The sequence below is a fragment of the Falco punctatus genome, assembly GCF_963210335.1.
Source record: "Falco punctatus genome assembly, chromosome: 2".
In the NCBI taxonomy this organism is placed as follows: domain Eukaryota; kingdom Metazoa; phylum Chordata; class Aves; order Falconiformes; family Falconidae; genus Falco; species Falco punctatus.
The window spans coordinates 9,200,514-9,220,648 of record NC_137581.1 but is presented as its reverse complement, the minus strand read 5'-3'; the positions used below and the strand labels follow the sequence as shown (position 1 = coordinate 9,220,648).

Here is a 20,135-nt window from a genome sequence, read left to right as displayed (position 1 = left end):
GGAAACTAAAAATAATTCCAGGTATTCCAATCTCAGCTAATATGCTAAAAGAATACCTAAGCTCCCCCGTCCTGGCAGTCCTTGTATAATGTTAATACTAAGAATTACATGAAAGCACACAACAAAATTGTAATTATCTAAAAAGAAAAGGGAGGAGTGCTCAAAACCATTTTACTAGTACCCAGCACTTCTAAAAACATTAAAATCTGTATTGGGTAAAAGTAAATCCATCCACCCTTCTTCATTCTGGATTGCCCTTATCTTTTGACTAAAATGCAACTGTACCCAAAGGAGAAGAAAAGGAGCTAGTCAGTGCCTTGTTTATAAAATGAGTTTAGTAAATTTAAACAGAAAACAGCTTTTTCTGTTACCATAAACAAACCATGTAACAAAATATAATGGTTTTCCAAAACAAATGGCGCATTAAATACCTATTTTACCACAGAATTATCAATGAGGTGATAATCCTGAACATTTTTTTTATTTTAAAGGATATTTCTGAATTGGTACACAGTGTTTCATAGCATGTAACAGCACTAGGTGATAAGTTTCTCAGTTACAAGTTATGTAATTGACAAATATTATTTTACAGTCAACAGTATATTACTCAAAAAAACCCAAAACCCTTCAACCTGCATCATTCATAGTATCCTCCGTCATTTAACTGCAACTGGCACAAGGTATTTCCTGAAACATCCATAAAAACTTGGACACGTTGGCAATTCTGTATAGAAAGCATTTGATAAGCTGGTGAGAAATACCACTCATGAATACTCAGCATCAGATCACCTCTAGAGCACAAGTACCTTTCTTTACATTACCAGTTTGCCATTAACAAAAACTTCAAAACTACAGGGTCAGCAAAAGCACAGCTCAGAAGTGTATTTTCTCTTGCCATAGCAAGTCTCACTCCTCCTTTCATCCCTCCACGCATCACCCCTACAAAGCATGGAACAATAACAACAAATTTAGTGTATATGGAAAGTGATACTGGAAGGCCCTTGGTCTCAAACATTTGAACCGTGTTTTATATTGTGCCATATCTCTGTCAAGTTTGTATACGCTTTGCTGTGCCACATATCTTACCTTAGGCTAATGGCTTTGATTTTTTTTTAAATATTGCAAAGCATGAAGATTTAGTGATATTTGGAATCACTATGACTTCCATCCTGTAAAAAAAAAAAAAAAAACAAAAGACCAAACATACAAATATCTGGAGTTAAAGCTGACTGAGAAGCACTAGATACTCATTTCTCCATTAGATCCTGAGGGATTTCTTTTAAAGTCTGTACTTCAGCATTTTTGCATGCTCCTAGACCAAATATTTCAAGCTGTAAGAGCAAAATTTACATGTGGCCTTCACATGACTGGTTCAAATAAACACAGATACAGCTAAAATGAACCCAGATTTAGTCTATTTATGCAACTGAAAAATAATTCAACTGTAAAACTGCTTAGACTACTTCATAACGGTAAGAAACTTTGTGCTCAGCTGTATTACTTTTTCTCTATCATATACAGAAGCAGAGCATCACCCACCGGAATGCCTTTGATCAGCTTTTTCGGTTCAATATTTGTTTAATGTGAACAGTATTTCTTGGTAGCTTTACTTCTTAATTGGACTTGAAATACAAATGAAAAAAGTATTTCTGAAATAGCAGACATAGGGAAGGGGTTAGTACATCTGAAAGGAGTAGCAAAGTAGTAAGCAGGCTCTCAGCTTCATCAGCAGGCTGTTAAAGTGAACATGGTCACAGCAGGTCTCAGAGGTTTACAAAAAACATCACAAGTTGGAATACATAAAATTTGGAAGGTCCTCCCTTATAGCACTCCTCTTGCACTCTTGACTCTCCTCTCAGCATTTCTCCTCATTATCACCAATCGTTAATATATGATAACCTGGGAAGATGCACCCTTCCTGCCATACTTTGTTCTCATAGAACTGATGACAAGCATGGCTGTGTATTTCTTTAGAACAGTATCTCCTACCCTGTACATGAGGACCTCTGTACAATGCTTCATAAATGGCAGATGAACTGGTGACTTCATCAGCACAGTGATAAATAAAACATGGGATCTTCCTATTTCTGTGTAAACTTTATCCACATGCAGTTGCTGACAACAATTTCTCCAACTCCCATATCCAGAACTTCAACAATGCCCTCTCTGACTCTCTTACTGAGCTCTTGCTAAATCTCTCTTCATATTAACTGCAACAAAATTCATCCTTTCTTTTCCCTGCAAGCCCATCATCTTCTGCATCATCTCACTGTTTTAACTAGAATAGATCTACTTTTTCACATCTTTCTTCCACTTTTAAAATTGTAACACTCACGCAAAACAATTCCCATGACATCAGCCCAGCTCCAGTCCCTTCATGTCTCTTGCCACACCAAATTCTCATTTCTCATCTTTCAATTGAACTTCTCTGCCTCCTTTTGCTCCTACCTTTCTTGTTTTATTTTTCAAATTGATACCTGTCCACTCCCTAATGCTCACTCTTTGGCCAGGCCAGATTCCTACACCTTTTCCTCCCATCACACTCAAGAAGCAGTCCTCAATAGCATCACTCTGCCTTTTGTATCCAGCAGCCTCATCTTATGCTTGAACTTCACACTGTTTAATCTGTGACCCTCAAGAGCAACTTATTTTCGATTTCATATTAACAAGTACAACACCGTACTTTAGATGTCACAGTACAAAACAAAGAAAGACTTTGACAGAGTGATACACACTTTGAATTTGAAACATAGCACGTGAAGAAACTTGCACCTTTTTCTGAAGAAGGAAAACAAAATCATTTTGTAGTTCAGCATATGCATGGTTAACTGCCTCTTTGGTGACAACACATCAATATTCCTGAAGTTTTATATCAAATTGGCCCTAGTCTAGATTAGTCTCTTCCTATCTTACATATTGAAGCCAGCCTTTGTTTTGTTTTCAACACAAAAAACTCTAACACAAAGACCTGGTTTCTTCAGCTCAAAAGCAACAACTGTTGAGCTGTCCACAATGAAGTATGCTTTAACTGTTTTGAAACATAAGAGCCATAGGTCTTACTCACAGACAGTCATTAGTATCATCTACTTTTCCAGATAAAAATAACTAGAAGGATTACATTTCACTTTCCACCTTTTGTTGGAATCCTGGGGTTCCTTTTGATCTCAAATTATCCATGAAGGATCACTTTTTATGTTCGCTACCAATGCATCTCTTAAAATCCTAGAAATTTCTTGACTTTAACATGTGCAACCCAAAATAGAACTTGAAAGGCTTTGTGCTTCTGTGTGGTCTACAGCACTGACTACTGCTACTCTGTTCCAGGGTATTACAGAAACATCAGGTCTCAGATTGTAACTAATTAAAAATTTCCAAACCTACATGTTGAACAATGTTAGGGCGCAGGCATATTAGTTTACTTCTACAATCTCTGACTTCTAGCGAGAAGCTCAGAAGTTGATTTTAGACTCTACATATCAAAATTAAAACCACAGATCCTTCACACCTATACTTATTCCTAGTTCTTAAAAAAAAAACAACAAATCAAAAGAAAATCCAAGCCCTGAAGTACATTGTTGTTTAGCTTCAACATAGCAGTAAGCTAATCTAAGAAAGCATTTTTATTTGATTTTTCAACAGAGCACAAAAATGACATTATTTTTAATCTGCCATTTTATTGTGTAAGCAACAAGGAAATGCAACTGGGGAGTTCAGGTTCACATAAAGCTATAATCACCGACTTAGTTAAAATTAGCCAGGACAATTATTCACATGTTTCTAGTAGCTCCAGATTAAAAATCAATAAAAATGTCACCTTTAGAACAAGAGCCCTTACGCCCATTACCTTTCATGTTCTAATGCATTTCACTCACTGAACTGAGAAACAGCAGCCACGCATAAAAACTTTTAACATACCTTTCCCCTTTTCACTACGTAAATTCATCTCTGAGGACAAATTGTCACACACTACCAACAGGACAACAGAAATAAAATTTTCTAATTTAAAAGCCCTAATATGGCTATAAAAAATAATTGCAGCAACATTCATAATAATTGCTTATAAAAACCAATAAACTTAATTACAGTTACCTCCTGTCTGTCTAATTGGGCAAAGGCACACATGAAGAATCACACAAAAAGCCTCAATGATTTATTATTGCTCAGGCTGCAAAACAGTTTAGCAAAACGTGAAACCAAAAAGGACTAAGGAACACATTTAGTTCAATTAATACTTTAATAGTTCCTAACACTATTTTTACAGAATGCAAGAAATGCAGTGTAATTTCACAATCTAGCTGCCATCACTACCAATTAAAATTTGCCAGCTTTCAGAATAGGGCACACTGCAATCTAAAGATGACAGAAATAAATGTTTTAAAGGCTTAGGAAATTTATAGATTAATCTTATCACAGCATATAAAGTTCCAAACCAAAGACAAACAGTAAAAATAAGGTAACATTTACCGTGATTACATAACTTGTTAGCAAGGCAAGTATGTCATGGTGAAGGGCAGTTTACAAAGCAAATCCCAGTAGCCCTGAGTTCAACCAAAGACTTGTGACTAAAATAAACCATTATACTGGAGAGAATGTCCATTGCATCCAATGGCATCCATAAAATGTAACTGCATCGGTTGACTTTTCCTGTATAACACCGTCCAATGTCATGTGAACTGTGTGGCGTTGCAGATTAAGAGCAGTGAATGCGATAATAGCTTTCTCAGAATTGGGATACTCAGAGGTGCTGCTATTTAAGCACATCTATTTCACGTTCTCTTGAAAAGTCCATCCCAAAGGAATGATAGATGGCACGTCCAACTACTTACCGTCACCTTTATAACCTACATTTCCTGAACAACGAGTTTCTACACGGTTGCTCTTCTGAATTCAAGGAAAACTTTAAACCTTCCAAGGTTTAGATATCTTTGCAGGAATCAAACCTTGTTTCCATGTGTTACTGGGAGTCTAAACATCTAATTAATTAAATCTCAGGAAAAGGATTTCCCATCTTTTCAAATTAGGTAAAAAAACTTTACAGAGAAAAGGAAAACAATAGGGTATGAGCCATCCAAGTCAAGCACCTATACAAGTTAAAATGGTACTTGACAATAATAAAGTTAATGGCAAAAATTAGTATCTTCTCTTCTGAAGCCTGTAAGCTCCACTCATGAGTGAGTCTGTAATGACAAGCAGCCTACAAATATAGAATAACCCGAGAAACAATTTCTGCCTAAAAGAATTTGTTAAATGCTAGAATTTGAGAGGGGACTCTGTAAGGGGTTCGGCAAACGCATATAGAGTTTCCAGGATATTTACCTCCTAGCAAACATATGATGTCACCTCCTTCCAAAAGCTCACACACACACACACACACTGCCCCTGATTCTTCAGAATGACATCAGTCATCAGCAATGACTTTACAAGGCTGGAAGAGTAAGTATCAATTTTATGATCCTAATCTGTACTACAATACATGGCCTTTGTCTCATCACTTTTAGTCATTAATCTTTTCATCACCATCAAAGAGTTCTACTCTCGCTCAATTCTACTGAGGCTCCAGCAAATCATCACAGTCTAGAACACAGCCCTTCAGCTTTTTCTTTTTCATGGTTTTGTAGTTTCTGTGACTCTTCATGCAACTCAAACTACACAAAAAACTTTAGATAATCCTTTTGGCACAATAAAATCACTCCTAAAGGACTATAATCAGGTTACAGAAGTATTATATATTTAGATAAAGTTAATGAACAAAGCGTCATTTAGATAAATTTACTACTTTTATTTATTTCAATGAGATCGTGAGGAACATGACACAATTGTAATTGATAGAAACTTGTGGTAAAAATGTTTGTACACACAATAGCTGATAGCAGTTTGAAAAAGAATTGATTGCGAAACTGAAGTATATGGTGTTGAATTAATTATCTGCAAAATAACGACAATTAAAAGTACCAGATGCCACTCCACCATGGAGGAGACATACAAAATTACCCATCGTCTTGGGACTATGATACAAAAATTCTGAGCATAGTACAATGAACTACATTTCAGCCTCTGCTTTACAGCTACCTAAAAGATCTGTAGTCACAATTCGCTCTTAAGATAATTTTAGTTATCTAATAACACATAATCCATACAGAAAGAAATATCCTGGAACTATTAAAAAGGCAATGAATCTCAGCATCAATCAATTTTAAACATGACACATTTGAACAAGACACATTTACAATGGATCTTACATATTCTTGAAATAAAGGACTACTTACTTGATTGGCCATGTAAATTGTGAGGAGACCTCTCCTACAAACAGAAATGATAAAATTAGTGAATGAATTAAACATTTTGTTGCACACTGAAGAAAATCACTTTAAGCATTATGAATATTTTATTATTTATTATTGACAGAGGATGAACCATTACCACCCTATAGAAAACTAAGTATGAAACCAAAAATAGCACCTGGATAGCACAGTATCCAAAGCGGTGAGGAATTACATGAACGAAGCTATATATAGCAACTCCACGAGTCCTGAAGCTGTCATGAAGGGGCAAGGCACCTTGAATTACACAGCACTTATCACAAGATAAAAGCCTACACACAAGCTAGTAACCTAAGTATACAAACTGTGGCCAAAACCTAAGTTAAACTGTGCATTTACAGGAAAACACTCACGTGTAAACTTCTGTTTTGTGACCTATGTAACTCAAGGCGTCTTAGCCCTTCTGCTTACATTGTCATGAAAAGTGTTTTCTACCAAGACTGCTGATGTAGAAATCTTGGCTCAGGGCAGTATGCCCTCCCTTTTCAATGCCAACACTGTCCTAGCACAGCAGCCACCACCTTCTCTTCTAACCTTTATCCAATTTCTTTTTCCCCTTCTATGTTTGGACCTGTCCCTATCTCAGCCCATAGCTCACACTGCTATTTAGACAGTAAAAGTATAAACTTGAGCTCATGCTTTCACACTTTTGCTGATGCTACTGCAGCACAAGACTGAAACTGAACCCTTGACTATGCAGATGTGAGCTGCTCCAATAACAGACTGTATTAGATGTCACTGTGCTCCAGCTGAAAAAAAAAAAAAAAAAAGTTATTTTCTGTACATCATCCACAGGTCACCATCAGCCTTGAGAAACCTTACCACTCTGCTCTGCCTTCATTCATTCCTCCTCTTCTTCAAAGACTACCTTAGAGACTACCAAAGACTACCTTAGGCCAAAAGTTGGAAAATTCAGTTTCAGTGTTTCTTATTGGACTTATCAAGACATTCTTAATGTCTTGAGTTCACTGTTAGCCTTGTAGTATTTGGGATTTTTCTTATTGTCCCTACCACTGTTACACACAAAACTTGAAAATAACACAGAAGGCACACATTCAACCATTAAAGTTTCTCGGTTCTATAACCGAGTTCATAACCTGAACTCCTATTTGTCTTTACATCATTCAAGATTTTTTCATATCGGTACACCACAAAAAACAGAAGGTCCCTCCCCAGGCTTGTATGTACCATTTTCTCATGACAGTTTTAAGTTTCCAAGCATTGGTAGAGTGCTTAAGAGAGACGTATGTTAACAGAACATATCCTGCTATCACTTCAATTGCAGAAATTCCTATCACATAGTTCCCAGGCTTCAACCACCTGAAAAAAGGTTTATTCAGTATTTTCTGACCCCCAAGTTTAGGTGTTTATAACTTTGCCAAGTTACGCATCCAGATCAAGGTTTTTCACTGCAGATACCTAAGGTACAGGGTTATATTCCATTCCACTTAAAAGCTTTACTGTTTTCACATCATGTTGAATTTGCAGGAAGCAATGATGCACCATCTTGAGTTCCACAAGTTCCTCTCTACTCACAGGAAAGATTGAAATTTGGCTTAAGTTCAAAATTTTAACTAGCAAAATCAGTTTGGTTTAGGTTTGGATTTTTGTGCTTTTGTTTATTTTAAAGCAGAATTATGAATCTGTTCCTTCTGTACCTTCTCCACCTAGTACCACTCGGTGCTTGTCCAGAAACAAGACTCTAGCATGGAAATCTAAGAAAAGAAAAGCCTGAATCTAAAGATCTGGTTAGGATGAGGCACACAAGAAACAAAAAGACAACATACAGGGAATTATGTCTGTAAACAAAAAAAAAAAAAGTAAAGCAACCTCTACCACTTGTAATAAAGCATCAAAATACTGTATGATGTTTCTGACCAGAAAGGGGTGAAAATTCACTCATGCAATAGACAATTCACTTCTCAAGCTGGCCTGCAACAATCACCTAGTCTTTCCACTGCTTAGCTCAGGTGGTAAAATACTGGTACCCTGACCCTCCTGATTACCAAACTGGCAGCCAACATAGTTCCGTGTAAATTGTATTAACTTTGTTCTTGTAGGGAAAAATGGGTATGTCATGTTTCTTAGATTATTATTTTTTTACCTCTACGATAATATTACAAGTTTACAATAAATATTCAAACAAAATTTACCCATGAGAGTAAACCTGGTAACTCAATACACTACGAGTATTCTGGAAAATGTCAGAACCTCAATAACATCCTGCAGTAACACACTTACCTGCAAGAAGCTACCACCAACTACCGAGTGACAGATGCAGCTTTAAGAGATAGTCTGTGTATTCACAATTTTATTATATATAAATGTGCACAAATCAGCATGACTATTGTATGTGCACACAATCTACTAAAGTGGATTCTCTCCCGCAGTCTTTATGTCACGCAGGCAGGGATGACATGCAGGCAGGGTCTTTCAGCCTCCCACTGGAATTTATTTTATTTATTTATTAGGTACTAAAAAACTAAGAATTTTATCTAAATAAGCTTTACCTTCAATTGAGGTCCCTTTTGGCTAAGTGTAAAATGCAACCCGATGACCACAAAGACAAAGAAAGGAAAAGGGGCTAGAGAAGAGGAAGGAAAGAAATCAGAAGCTGCAGCACAGCTTCAGCAAGACCGATGTGAGAAGCAGGTGGTCAGGAGGAGGGAAAATGTACAGACAACAAATCTGTGCAAGGAAGTAACTTCCGGAGCTGAAAACACAGAAAGTTGCTAGATGGACTGAAAGTGCCTGTGGCAAGACCGTCTCTATCTGCTGCTATACAGGGCCCTGGCTAACTCCAGGCAGAAAGTTTTCTTCCTCCAAATTAATTCTGTGACTGTTTTAAAAATAAATAGTTCCACGTTTCGGAGGGCAGGGGGACACAACTCTTCCTGGCCCTGGGCAAATGTGATCCAGCAAGCCTAACTCAACCCTGCACTCAACTGTTAAAAAGCGGGTGGAAGTTCAGCAAATGTTGCACTATTTTGTAGCAAGGACAGCTGATGGAAAACAGGACAGAAAATGGAGGCAGGCCAAGCAAAAGGGTCACTGGTACAACCCAAGGATTGTATTAAAACTGCAGCTGGTAAATAAGAGAAGAAAATAATTGGGAAATATTACAAGAGCAGGAAAGAATTAAACAACAAAAATAATTAGTCAGCCATGTCTAACCACCTGCTTCAGGGAGGTTTAAAGATACTAATGAACAGCTAGCTAACGTTTCACACCCAAAGTCCACAAACCAGTGTTGAACATTAATCTCAGGAGCACCAGCATCAGCGGGTAGCTACATCAGTGATGGTCCAGCAAGTTCACTATGGGAAAGCCCAAGCAGATGCACACAAACCTGCCCCTCCTCCACCACCATCTCTGTCTCAGGCCATTTTCTTCCAGAGGCCTCTCTCATAAAGATCTTCATTTTGGCTTTCCACTGCCTCTCTCTCACCTCTTCAACTGACAGCATCTCGCATATCCTGCTCTGTTTCTAATTACATATGCGACCTTTAATTCAGGAAGGAAAAACACAAGCCAGGGGCAAAATTCAAGAGCAGCAGAGCAAGGCTGAACTAGGGCAAGGACAAAAGTCAGCATCCAAGAGAGCTGCATCTGTGGGACAAGAGATGGGGTGGCATGTCCTGGTCTGGCCAGCCAGTCTGTTGTGTGAAACTAAAGAATCAAAGAAAAACTGATCTGAAAATGTCTCAACAAGATTGGCATCTTTTACCTGAAAAGGAGGATTGCACGAAAACAATCACTTTTATTAATTACCCTTCAATACAAGTACCAAAGAGCAGTAGCGCTTAATATACCTTCCATTCTGTTTCTCCCTTGTTTTTCTCCCCCAGTTCACACTTACACATGATTTTAAGTGAGTTTTCTTGCATGCTTGTTAGAGAACTGAGCAGGCAATGTCTCAGAGTTCAGTTATTCAGCACAGGTCACATCATCCGTGGCTGAATAATTCCAATCTCGTGGAATCCACTTTTAATGTTTAAATAACAACAGACCACAAGCTTCCAGAAGATAATTCTCTTGTTCATTTATACCTTCCTCAAAGAAAAGTTTCACTTGGTAAAAATCTGCTTTTCAGACAACTTGGTAAGACCAAATTCTAACAGCAATGTCTCTTAAACTATGGCCTATAAACCTCAACAGAGAACCACATATTTTTATGATCGTGCTGCCCAGAGGAAAGAGTCTAAAATAACTGTGAAAAAAACCAAAAAGCTATAGGATAAAAATAGCAAGGAAGCCTTAGCAGTGTACTGGGCTGTATTACCAGAAGTGTAGGTAGGAGGTCAAGGGAAATGATTAATCCCCTTCACTTGGCACTCACTATACCACACAGAGCACTGAGCCCGGTTTTGGTCCCCGGTACAAAACAGGCATTGATCAACTGGCTGGAGAGATTTTGACTTGACCTGAGGAAACAACATTTTCTGCGTCAAGACAGCCAAGCATCGGAACACAGACCCAGAGGGGCTGTTAGACCTCTGTCCTCAAGAAGTTTGCAAGGCTGACCAGACAAATCCCTGCTCGAAGCAGGAAGCTGCAACCGGCTGCCTTCCCAAGGCTCACATGAACAAGTTTATCATTCTACAGGAAAAAAAAGGGTGGAATGCAACTTCAAAATATCATCAATAATCAACTTCAATTTTTTTTCCACAGATTATAAAATCAGAAGAGATTACAGTGATAAATAATCTGGCTTCCTAACTAATACAAAACACAAACTTTACTGGATTAACCACTTCTTTAAAAAGAAGAAATTTGTTTTTAAGTATTCCCAACAAAATCACTGCAACCACTGATAAGTTATTTTAATGATACTTACCTTTACAATTTATACCCTACTTTAGACAAGTATCTGTCCTGTCACTAAAACCAGTTACATCTTTACCTCCACTGTAACGCTACAAAGTCCAACCAAGTCACACTCATACCATTTCTTAAACTAAAACTGAGTTCCTTCAGTTTTTCTGCAACATTCCCTAAGATTTTAATCATATTTATGGCTCTTTACTGAACTGTCCCAATTTTTCAGAACTCATCTTCAAGGATTTAAAATTAAAATAAAGGAAGTAAAAAACAGATTGAAGATTTCCTATTCTTTGTTTAAGCAATAGTATTTTAAAGTGAAAGAAATCATTAAGTGCCACTCTCAGACTCTGAATGCATCTACCTGTAAGCAGGGTATTTATATTTTCACGCAAGTGCTGTAAATTCTGGAAAACTTATTTGATTGAGGCCAAAGTCCAACTCCTGCTACATGAGTTAAAAATCCTATTCATGCCAACAGAAGTAATGACAACTGTCCAAACCTGCATGCCAACATATTGTTTGTGGAATAGTTTCCTAAAGAATGTTTTCTTGCTTAGCTGGACATGTTATAAAATTCGAAGAATAATCTTACCTTCATAAGTAGCATAAGCTTTTGCTTCATATAATAGCAAACCATACAAAATACTGATTTTTAGAATACAACCAAAATGTTTTTTCCTACGAAACTCACTGCCTGTTCTCTCTCCCTATTTACGGTTTTCCTTCAATATATTTATGGTTTTCTTAAATACAGAGTTGTTGCTAAGCTAAAAAAACCCAACAAAACAAAAAAAAAAAAAAAAAAAAAAGAAACACACACACACAAAAAAACCCACCAAATAACCTTGTCTGAAGGTGGGATGAAACTTTAGAACATACTTATGCTCACGGCAATTTTACCATAAATTAATTACTGCAACCTTAGCAGCATTTGAAGAAAATTTCCAACAGAAAATAAACACCTCCTCTTTCTCTAATCAGCTATGGAAGGGAGGGTAGGTGCCTGTCATTTTTAAGGTATTTCTCTCAATATTCATTCCTTCTTTTGAGTATTTCTTTCATATGTTTTGCCTTGCTCTTTCCATTTCTAATAGGCAGCATTCCACTCCTTGTGGTTTTCTCATCAGTAACTTTTTTTGGCAATACTCAGTTTAAAGTATTGTCTTCTCTGTTGTCTTGTTTCAGCTAAACCACAAACCCTTCCAAGCAGGCACCCTGAAATCTAAATTCATTGCAATTAATTAAACATATTTGAACTACTATATCTGCATATTTTTTTACCAGTCTTCTTGTTTTATGATCACTTTTTTTTTTTCTTGCTCAAAACTGAAGGGGAAATAAGCAACCAAGTCAGAAATAACAGGAAATAACTACAGCAAGATGAATACCACTATGTACAAAATTCACATAAATTGACTAAACAGGCACGTCTTTCAGTGAGAATAGCCCTAGGTGTGAGCTGTAACAGGGAGCCAGTAAATTCACACCACAGGGCAAGGTACACACTGGGGCAAGTACACCACCCAGGCCCCATACCCTGCTACAGCTCTTGTAACCCAGCGTGCAGCAGCAGTTAGTAGTAGAGATGGCTAGAAGGAGCCTGAAGATGGATAAAGCAGTATATTAAAAATCTTTATGCACGTAATTAAAGAGAACATGTTCTCTGATTAAACACCCTCACTGGTAGGTTATGTTTCTCCACATATACAGTGAATTTAAACAGCTGGGGGGCAAAAACCCACAAAAGAAAAATATCCAACTCACTGCTAAGACAAGAATAGCTTTAGCTAGCTTTGATGTAAACTAACTTCATCCCCAGTCCAAAACATCATGTTCCTACTATTTTCCAGAAGTTCTTAATGTTGTCAAACAAGCTTGACCTAAGAATAAATAGATACTAGAATGAAACAACTCACTGACCATTTTTTGTGACCTATGTGACAAAATCTGAACTATGTGGCTTTAACATACTGAATTTATGAAAAAAATACATATTTTCCAAGTTTCCTACAAATTCAAGTTTGAATTTTATACAAATACCACTATTCATTGAGTCTGCTGCATATTCTGACAGTCATCACCTTATTTCAATGAATGATCCTTTTTTGGATTTTCTACAAAACTAAGAAATCACAAATAAAACTACTTTCAAAGGAAATCAGTGGATTCAAAGGTATATATGGGGTGGAATGTGAAAAAAGGTAAATGGCACACTAAGTTATGCTGCATTGATGTTATGGTAAATTTTGAGAACATTTGTCCTTTTCAAAAAAAAAAAAAGAAAGAAAGAAAGAGTTAACTCTGGCTTTAATTTCTGAACATAAACTAAGAAGCTAACATAATAGTTTGCAATGGCTCCCCAGACAGGATTTGTGGTCTGCAAAAACAGGAAGAATTCCTCCCCCCAGCTTCCCTCCCCCACACACACTGTAAAACACACCACTTTATAACCTGCAGAATTAAATCAAACACACAAATCACAGGTTTCCCCTGAAAAGAAAAAGGTCAGAATGAAGAGAGGGGTTTTTTTCTGCTCTACAGCAGCTTGACACCACAAGCTAACCAACTATAGATCTGGAGTTGTGATTGCATCCCTGTAATAACACAAGTACTACAGATTATGTTTAGGGTATCGTTAATCTCTCACACCCACCAATTTCCTACTGACAGCTGGAGGCCAGCAGCAAAATCCTAGTGCAAAAGTTCACTTAAAATCAGCAGGAACAGATAAGCTTTCAAAATAATGCCAAAAACTATGAAAACAGACCTAAGCAGTAAGTTTTCAAAAAAGAAAATTATTATTTTTTGAGCTTAGTAAACACCAGTAGTAAATCTTTCACATGAAGACAATGTTCAGGCACATAACTTCATGTCAGAAATACACAGTTTAAGTACCCACAACCCACTGTCTTTTTTAAAGGAACTTTCTATTTCAGAATTTTAGGTTGTCTGAAGTAGGAAATGGACACCTTACACATTGGGGAAACTGAAGCTGTTCAAAACTGCAAATCAATAATACTTGCTTTGAGCACATTACATGTTAAATAAAATGGTTTCTTGCAAATACTCAGAATTTGTTGTTCTTAAAAGGAAAGAAAATAAACTCAACAAGTTCTATGATTTGAACACATGCCAAAGAAAGGGTATGAGAAAACTGGAAAGGGAGAGAAGCCAAAAAGAGTAATACATTCCAGTTAAATTAGTACCAATAATTCTTAGAGTTTTCAGCTAGTGCAATACATGATAACATCTATAGTTTAATTTTTTTAACTGTATTATACTCTATTTTATACAGATTTTCTTTGAACATTCCCTCCCTTTCCCTCCTCTCCCAGCTTCTCTATGGAGCCTAAAGACCCAGAGTCAAAACAAAGGTTGACCTACGGGGGGAAAAAACCTCCCAATTAAAGTGTGATTTAACATCCTTGATTCCATGAAGAGATAAAAATCAAATTCCGAAAAGTTTATTAGTTTCAGGAAAAGATTGACTAATAGTAACAGAAGAAAAACAAATTAATCAAAACTCAGGAAAATAAGAAATGCAGTATCTCCAGCAACTTACTGAATTCTTGGTATAGAAGGCACATCTAGTGTTAAGTAAGGCCCAAATAATCGTCTTGGACAGCTGATAGTAACACAGAATTGTTTTTTTATCAGCTTAGTCAATCAAAAAGAAAACACTCAGTTCTTTTCTGGGCACCTTCTCAGTTGGGATACAACATGTGCTGCTTGGCTCTTCTGTCTGGAAGGTACGCACGTAGGGCATAAAGCAAATACCCTCTTTTTGAGCAAAATTGCTTTGGGGATCCTTGGCAGCAGCAGGTCATTGCTCCTACGTATTTTGTTGGCAATCACTACTGCTTCATAACAAAAAGAGAACATAACGAACAGAACTGTTGATAAAAATTAGGAAGGAGAGCAAGAAAGGACCAAATTTCAGAGTTGCGTAGGCATGCAACAGTCACTGGACACGTACTCAGTATATTTTGGGAGCGAGAAGGACAGGAAGAAGGAGAGAAAAAAAGAAAATCTCATGTAAGACCACTACTCTAGCAGACAGCTTGGAGTTGTCCCACCACCATGGGAAATTCATCCTGCATTTGACCTGTTCTCCTCTACCTCTACCTTGCAAGCCCTTCTCCGGTTAAGAGCCATTCCCCCACACACTACCTGCACATCCCAAACCCAGCCCACACAACCTCAGTGAGAAGTGGCTCCAGAAGCTTCCAAGAAGCCCCTTGAAACAGCTGCCTTCCACTCCCCAAGCCATATTCTGTGCCCAGTTTGAGACAGTCCATTCCACAATACAAGTTTTTTGATAAGCTACTCAAACGATCAGGTTTTTCACCAATTTCAAGACTTAAGCAGTCTAATGCTCTTTTCTAGTCCATCAAACTAGCAGCTATCGTTTTGTTAGCACGTTTAGAGCTAGTTTTCTCTTTAGACTCATAATGTTTTAATGACTACAGTTGTGATCCAATTACACTGTTTACAAAATGCCTGAAGCAATCTGCAAAAAAGAAAAAAAAACCCTAACATGACAAATCAATCCAACTCGATCAGGAGACTACTGCAGTTTTTCACACCATGTGACTAACTTCTAAACGCCCTTGTACGCACAAACAGAGCAGCTATTCCAGCAGAAGTAGGGTATTGAGTCAGATGTGCCAAAATACAGCGCCATTGGCATTTTTTTCCCCTTTAGAACCCCAGTGACAGCATATTAAGTCATATTAAAAACAGGTTTCAAATCCAGTTAAGAACTATGAATTAGTCACGCAGAAGACTGATATTAACACTGTTAAGAGTGGGCCTACATCCGTAAGGGCCTGAAACACACAGGGTCCTGAGGAACAGAGGTATCGGAGGCAAACATAAACCTTCTCTAGAAAGGTAGGCGAGCCATAAACTAAACATAAACTAAAAGTTTGACTGAAAGCCATTTCAGCATATCCCTGTTGACTGAGAAGTGAATTTCTGGCAGGACATCAGTATTCGTTCGATGATGAACCGTGCCAGACACTACAGACAGACATTAACATGACTTTTCACCTACCAAAGACAGAAAGAAGCTGTTGCCAGGTCCAGTATGAATCTATAATTTTCTAACTTCAAGCTCAAAGATCCAAAATGCCAATATTTGATACTAGAACATTTTTGCTAGTTCCTCAGTCCATTGCTCATGAGGAATGAATAACAGACATTGAAGAGGAGCTTAAAAGGAAAAAATCTATCATTAATGAAGCAAGATGGAGCACATACAAATTCCTTCAAGTAGACAAAATGACGTTGTACTACCAATAAGTCCAGACTTTTACAGTCTTTCAAGAAAATTGGAGCAGTCTGTTTAATGCTTGCCTTTTATGCAGTGGATCTGCTGTTACTGCTTTACAGACAGACCATCTTCAGGAGAAGGTTTTAACAGCATATGCTTATTTTACTAAAAAGTTTCAACTTATTTTACCAAAAAGTTTGGAGTGAAGATCGTCTGATTACAAGAAGCACTCTGCAATCCATAGGACTTATTAAAGGAAATAAAAATGTGTCATTTTCTGTCCTGGGATGTAGAGGGGGAGGACAGGAAGGGGAAGCAAGATGTTTAACCACAGTACACTGCTGTAATCTTCAGCACAGAAAACCCTTGCATGGTTAAATATAGCAAATCATTACCATTCTAGGTTTCCACTTCCACGCTTTTCCTGCTGCAGGAGCTAACAACCACATTAATTCTTTGGGAGCAATGAGGCTACAGGAAAGTTACTTCAATTACAGAGAGTTTATAGGTGTGGCTCATATGGAAGCAAGGATTTCAGCTCCCCTCGTCTGTGCTATCTAAAAACAACATCCTACGAGCAGACCTGAGTATTTTTTGTAACAAAAAAAAGCTATCTTAAAGACTTTCAGCCATTGTACCATTGTACCAGAGGCATCACAGGCAGGGATGTTACCTCGCCAGGTAAATGTCAAGCTTTTCACTGCCACATCAGCCAACGCTATAGCCAGCTCTCCTAGGCAGCATCCGAAGTTTATTCTATACTAGCAGAACATTTATTATTCCCCCTCTGGGAGCTGCATGTTACACACAAGCATTCAGACACAGAAGATGTATTAAGTGTTCACTTAAGCCAAGGAAGTCCAAATGAGTGTCTCCTGGATGCTAGCGCGGAGCAGACAGAACACAGTAATTAATCCACTGTTTGTGTCATTTGAATCCAAGTCAGTCTTGCAAAACACTCCAATGTTCAGCAGCAGTCTGAATTTTGACATTTTATCTGTAGGCATTTCAAGGGAACTGCAAGTTTTCTAGGGTTTTTTTGTGGGGTTTTGGGGGTTAATGATGAAAAATAGAATACAAAATCATACTAATACTCAGATGATGAAGTCAGTTTTAGTTAGTATTCAGCCTCCCAAACGAACATTTCAAAAACAGATTTGCCAAAAGCGGTCTTTGAATAACAAAAAAATATTAAATCAAGTTTCAATTATTCATGAAGCAGTGCAGAAGAAGCTAGCTACACCATCACCTGGGATCTATCAGAGCTTGTAGCACTGCCCTTTGTCCACCCAGGCTGGCCCTATGTCAACTGATAGAGGTAGTCCAGAGCTTAACGAGTGCTGCCTGTGATGTCTTTACATTATTAGTCATGAAGTAACCTCATGGCTGGTGCTGTGCCTAAACTGGTAAATCCTCCTGAAACTCAGGGAACTGGAAACCATTGAGCAAATGCAGCCAGATAGTCCTGCTTGATCCAGGTCAGCCCTGACTGTAACAACACTAAAAGAAAATAAACCCAGTCTGTACAGAGACCCACCCAGATGCCTGCAACATGTTCTCCAGCATCTTCAGAATCATAGGTACTTTTTTTTTATTTTACAAGTGATCTTCCAGTACTCTTACTCTGCCTGCCTGTATAATCCCAGAAAATGAATTGTTGACTATAAAGCCGTAGCTGCTCTCCTGCTCTTCCATCTCGTGCAAGACTTAAAAGAATCACACAAGCAAGCTGGATCAGCTCCAGGCTGAAAATTCCTGAAACTTGATTGCTGCACCCTCCTGCAGACATGGCTACAGTTTCTCAGAAGCCTGATTAGTTTATAACCTGGTCTGACAGACTACAACTGCATGGGACTGGAATCACTCATCCCCAAGGATCCTTCTTGTTCTGTTCACAACTATAGGATTCATCTTGCCACTTTTGCCACCTGAAGTAGATGAAATCCAGTTTAAGAACAGTATCTAGACTGCCTTTGTAACTAAGGCACATAACTGTAGTTCACTTAATTGATTGGGAAGAGATGACTGCTATGAAATAGTAACACGCATTGCAGATGGTTAGAAAAGTTGAAGTGTTGACTGTAACCACTTATTTTTAAAAGGTATGGAGAAGTACAAGGATTGTATCTGTACCTTATGTGCATACACAGAACCATGAGGAGTAAAGGGCAGGGGTGAAGGATAGACTGACTGTAGGAGTAATTAAGAGCACAGTATGGGAGAGATTTTTCTTGCATAAAGAACAAAATTATTTCCACTGTTCATTTAAATGCAGAATCTTTAACTCTACAGCTACTTTTACAAACGGAGCACATCGCTTACATCTTGCTAGTAACACTGCATCTTTTCCTAACCCACAAAGGACATGTTTTTCCCTTTACACACGACTGCTGCACAATCCAGCTGCAACTTCACTGACAGCCTTCCCTTCCTTCATCCACTAGGTCTGGGTGACCTTATCATAGAAGGACATCAAATTAGTTAAACAGGACTTTCCCTTTGTGAACCCAGGTTGACTGTGCCTGATGACTCCATTGTTCTTTAAATGCCTTTCAAGAGTACAAAGTACAATCTTCTCAATAATTTTTCCAGAAACTGTGGTTAGTCTTATATGTCTGTAGTTTCCTGGGTCCTCCTTCAAATCTTTCTCGTAAATCAGAACAACACTGGCTAGCTTCCAGTTGCAGGGACCTCCCCAGATTCCCAAGATCTTTGGTAGATGACCAAGAGGGGTCCTGCCATAACATTTTCCAGCTCCTTAAGAACTCTGGGGTGAATCCCACCAGGCCCTATGGACTTAAGAATGTTCAGCTGATACAGTCCATGCTCCTCCGACTCTGGGAACTGGGCAGCCCAAGGTCTGTCAGTGTTAATAAAGACTGAAGCAAAAAACCCCATCGAATGTCTCAGCTCTTCCTTCCTCCATATGTCAGGTGACCATCTTCAACAGGTATCAGTCCAATTGTTTTCCTGAGACATCCTCTTGCTATTGACATGCTTTAAAAAGCCCTTCCTGTTGTCAGAGACAACACTGGCCAGTTAAAACTCTGAGCTTTTGGCCTTTTGTGTCTTCTGCATATGCAAAGCACAGCTCTCTAACCTTCCTGCACAGCCTGGACTCACTTCCATGTCTTTTTTCCTCTTGAGCTCCACAAGGAGTTCCCCATTCAGCCAAGCTGGTCTTCTGCCCCCCTTGCTTGACTTATGACACAGTGGAACTGCCTGCTCCTTACCCACCACTTAAGACGGTTCTTAAAAACTGACTTCATTAACATTGATTTAAGTAAACACAGTTAAATCAACTTCAGGAACTTTTTCTAGAATTAACTATAACAGTAAGTGGAAAAAAAGAAATTTCTTTGAAAATATCTGCAAAGTTGGTATTTTGTCACTCACTGTCAATGATACAACCTACAGAGGTTATCAGTCTCTCTAGTGTAAAATACCAGCCTACTGTGGTTTTTTCCCCCCCAAACTGGACACTGAGTTTGTCAGGACAAACAGCATAAGCCAAGTGATCCCATTTCTCAAAAAGATGAATTACTTGAAATCATTGATTAGAAATATTTCAGCTGTGCTGGCAAGAGCTCCCACTAAGATCCAAAATCAGCAAGAGATGCTACTTGCCATGAAAAACACTCCCAAGAGCTGCCCATACTGAGCTACCTGCCATTCACAATCTTCCCTCAATTACAGCATCTTCGAGATGGACTCCT

General features: G+C 38.2%; 1 protein-coding gene across 1 annotated transcript in view; it reads right to left on the bottom strand.

Moving 5' to 3' along the window:
- TMEM135 (transmembrane protein 135) overlaps nt 1-20,135 on the bottom strand; it is a 187,692-nt gene that overhangs the window by 140,866 nt on the left and 26,691 nt on the right. The window contains exon 4 of the mRNA XM_080375927.1: nt 6,267-6,300. Coding sequence (XP_080232053.1) covers nt 6,267-6,300 — 34 coding nt within the window. The remainder of the gene's footprint in view (nt 1-6,266; nt 6,301-20,135) is intronic.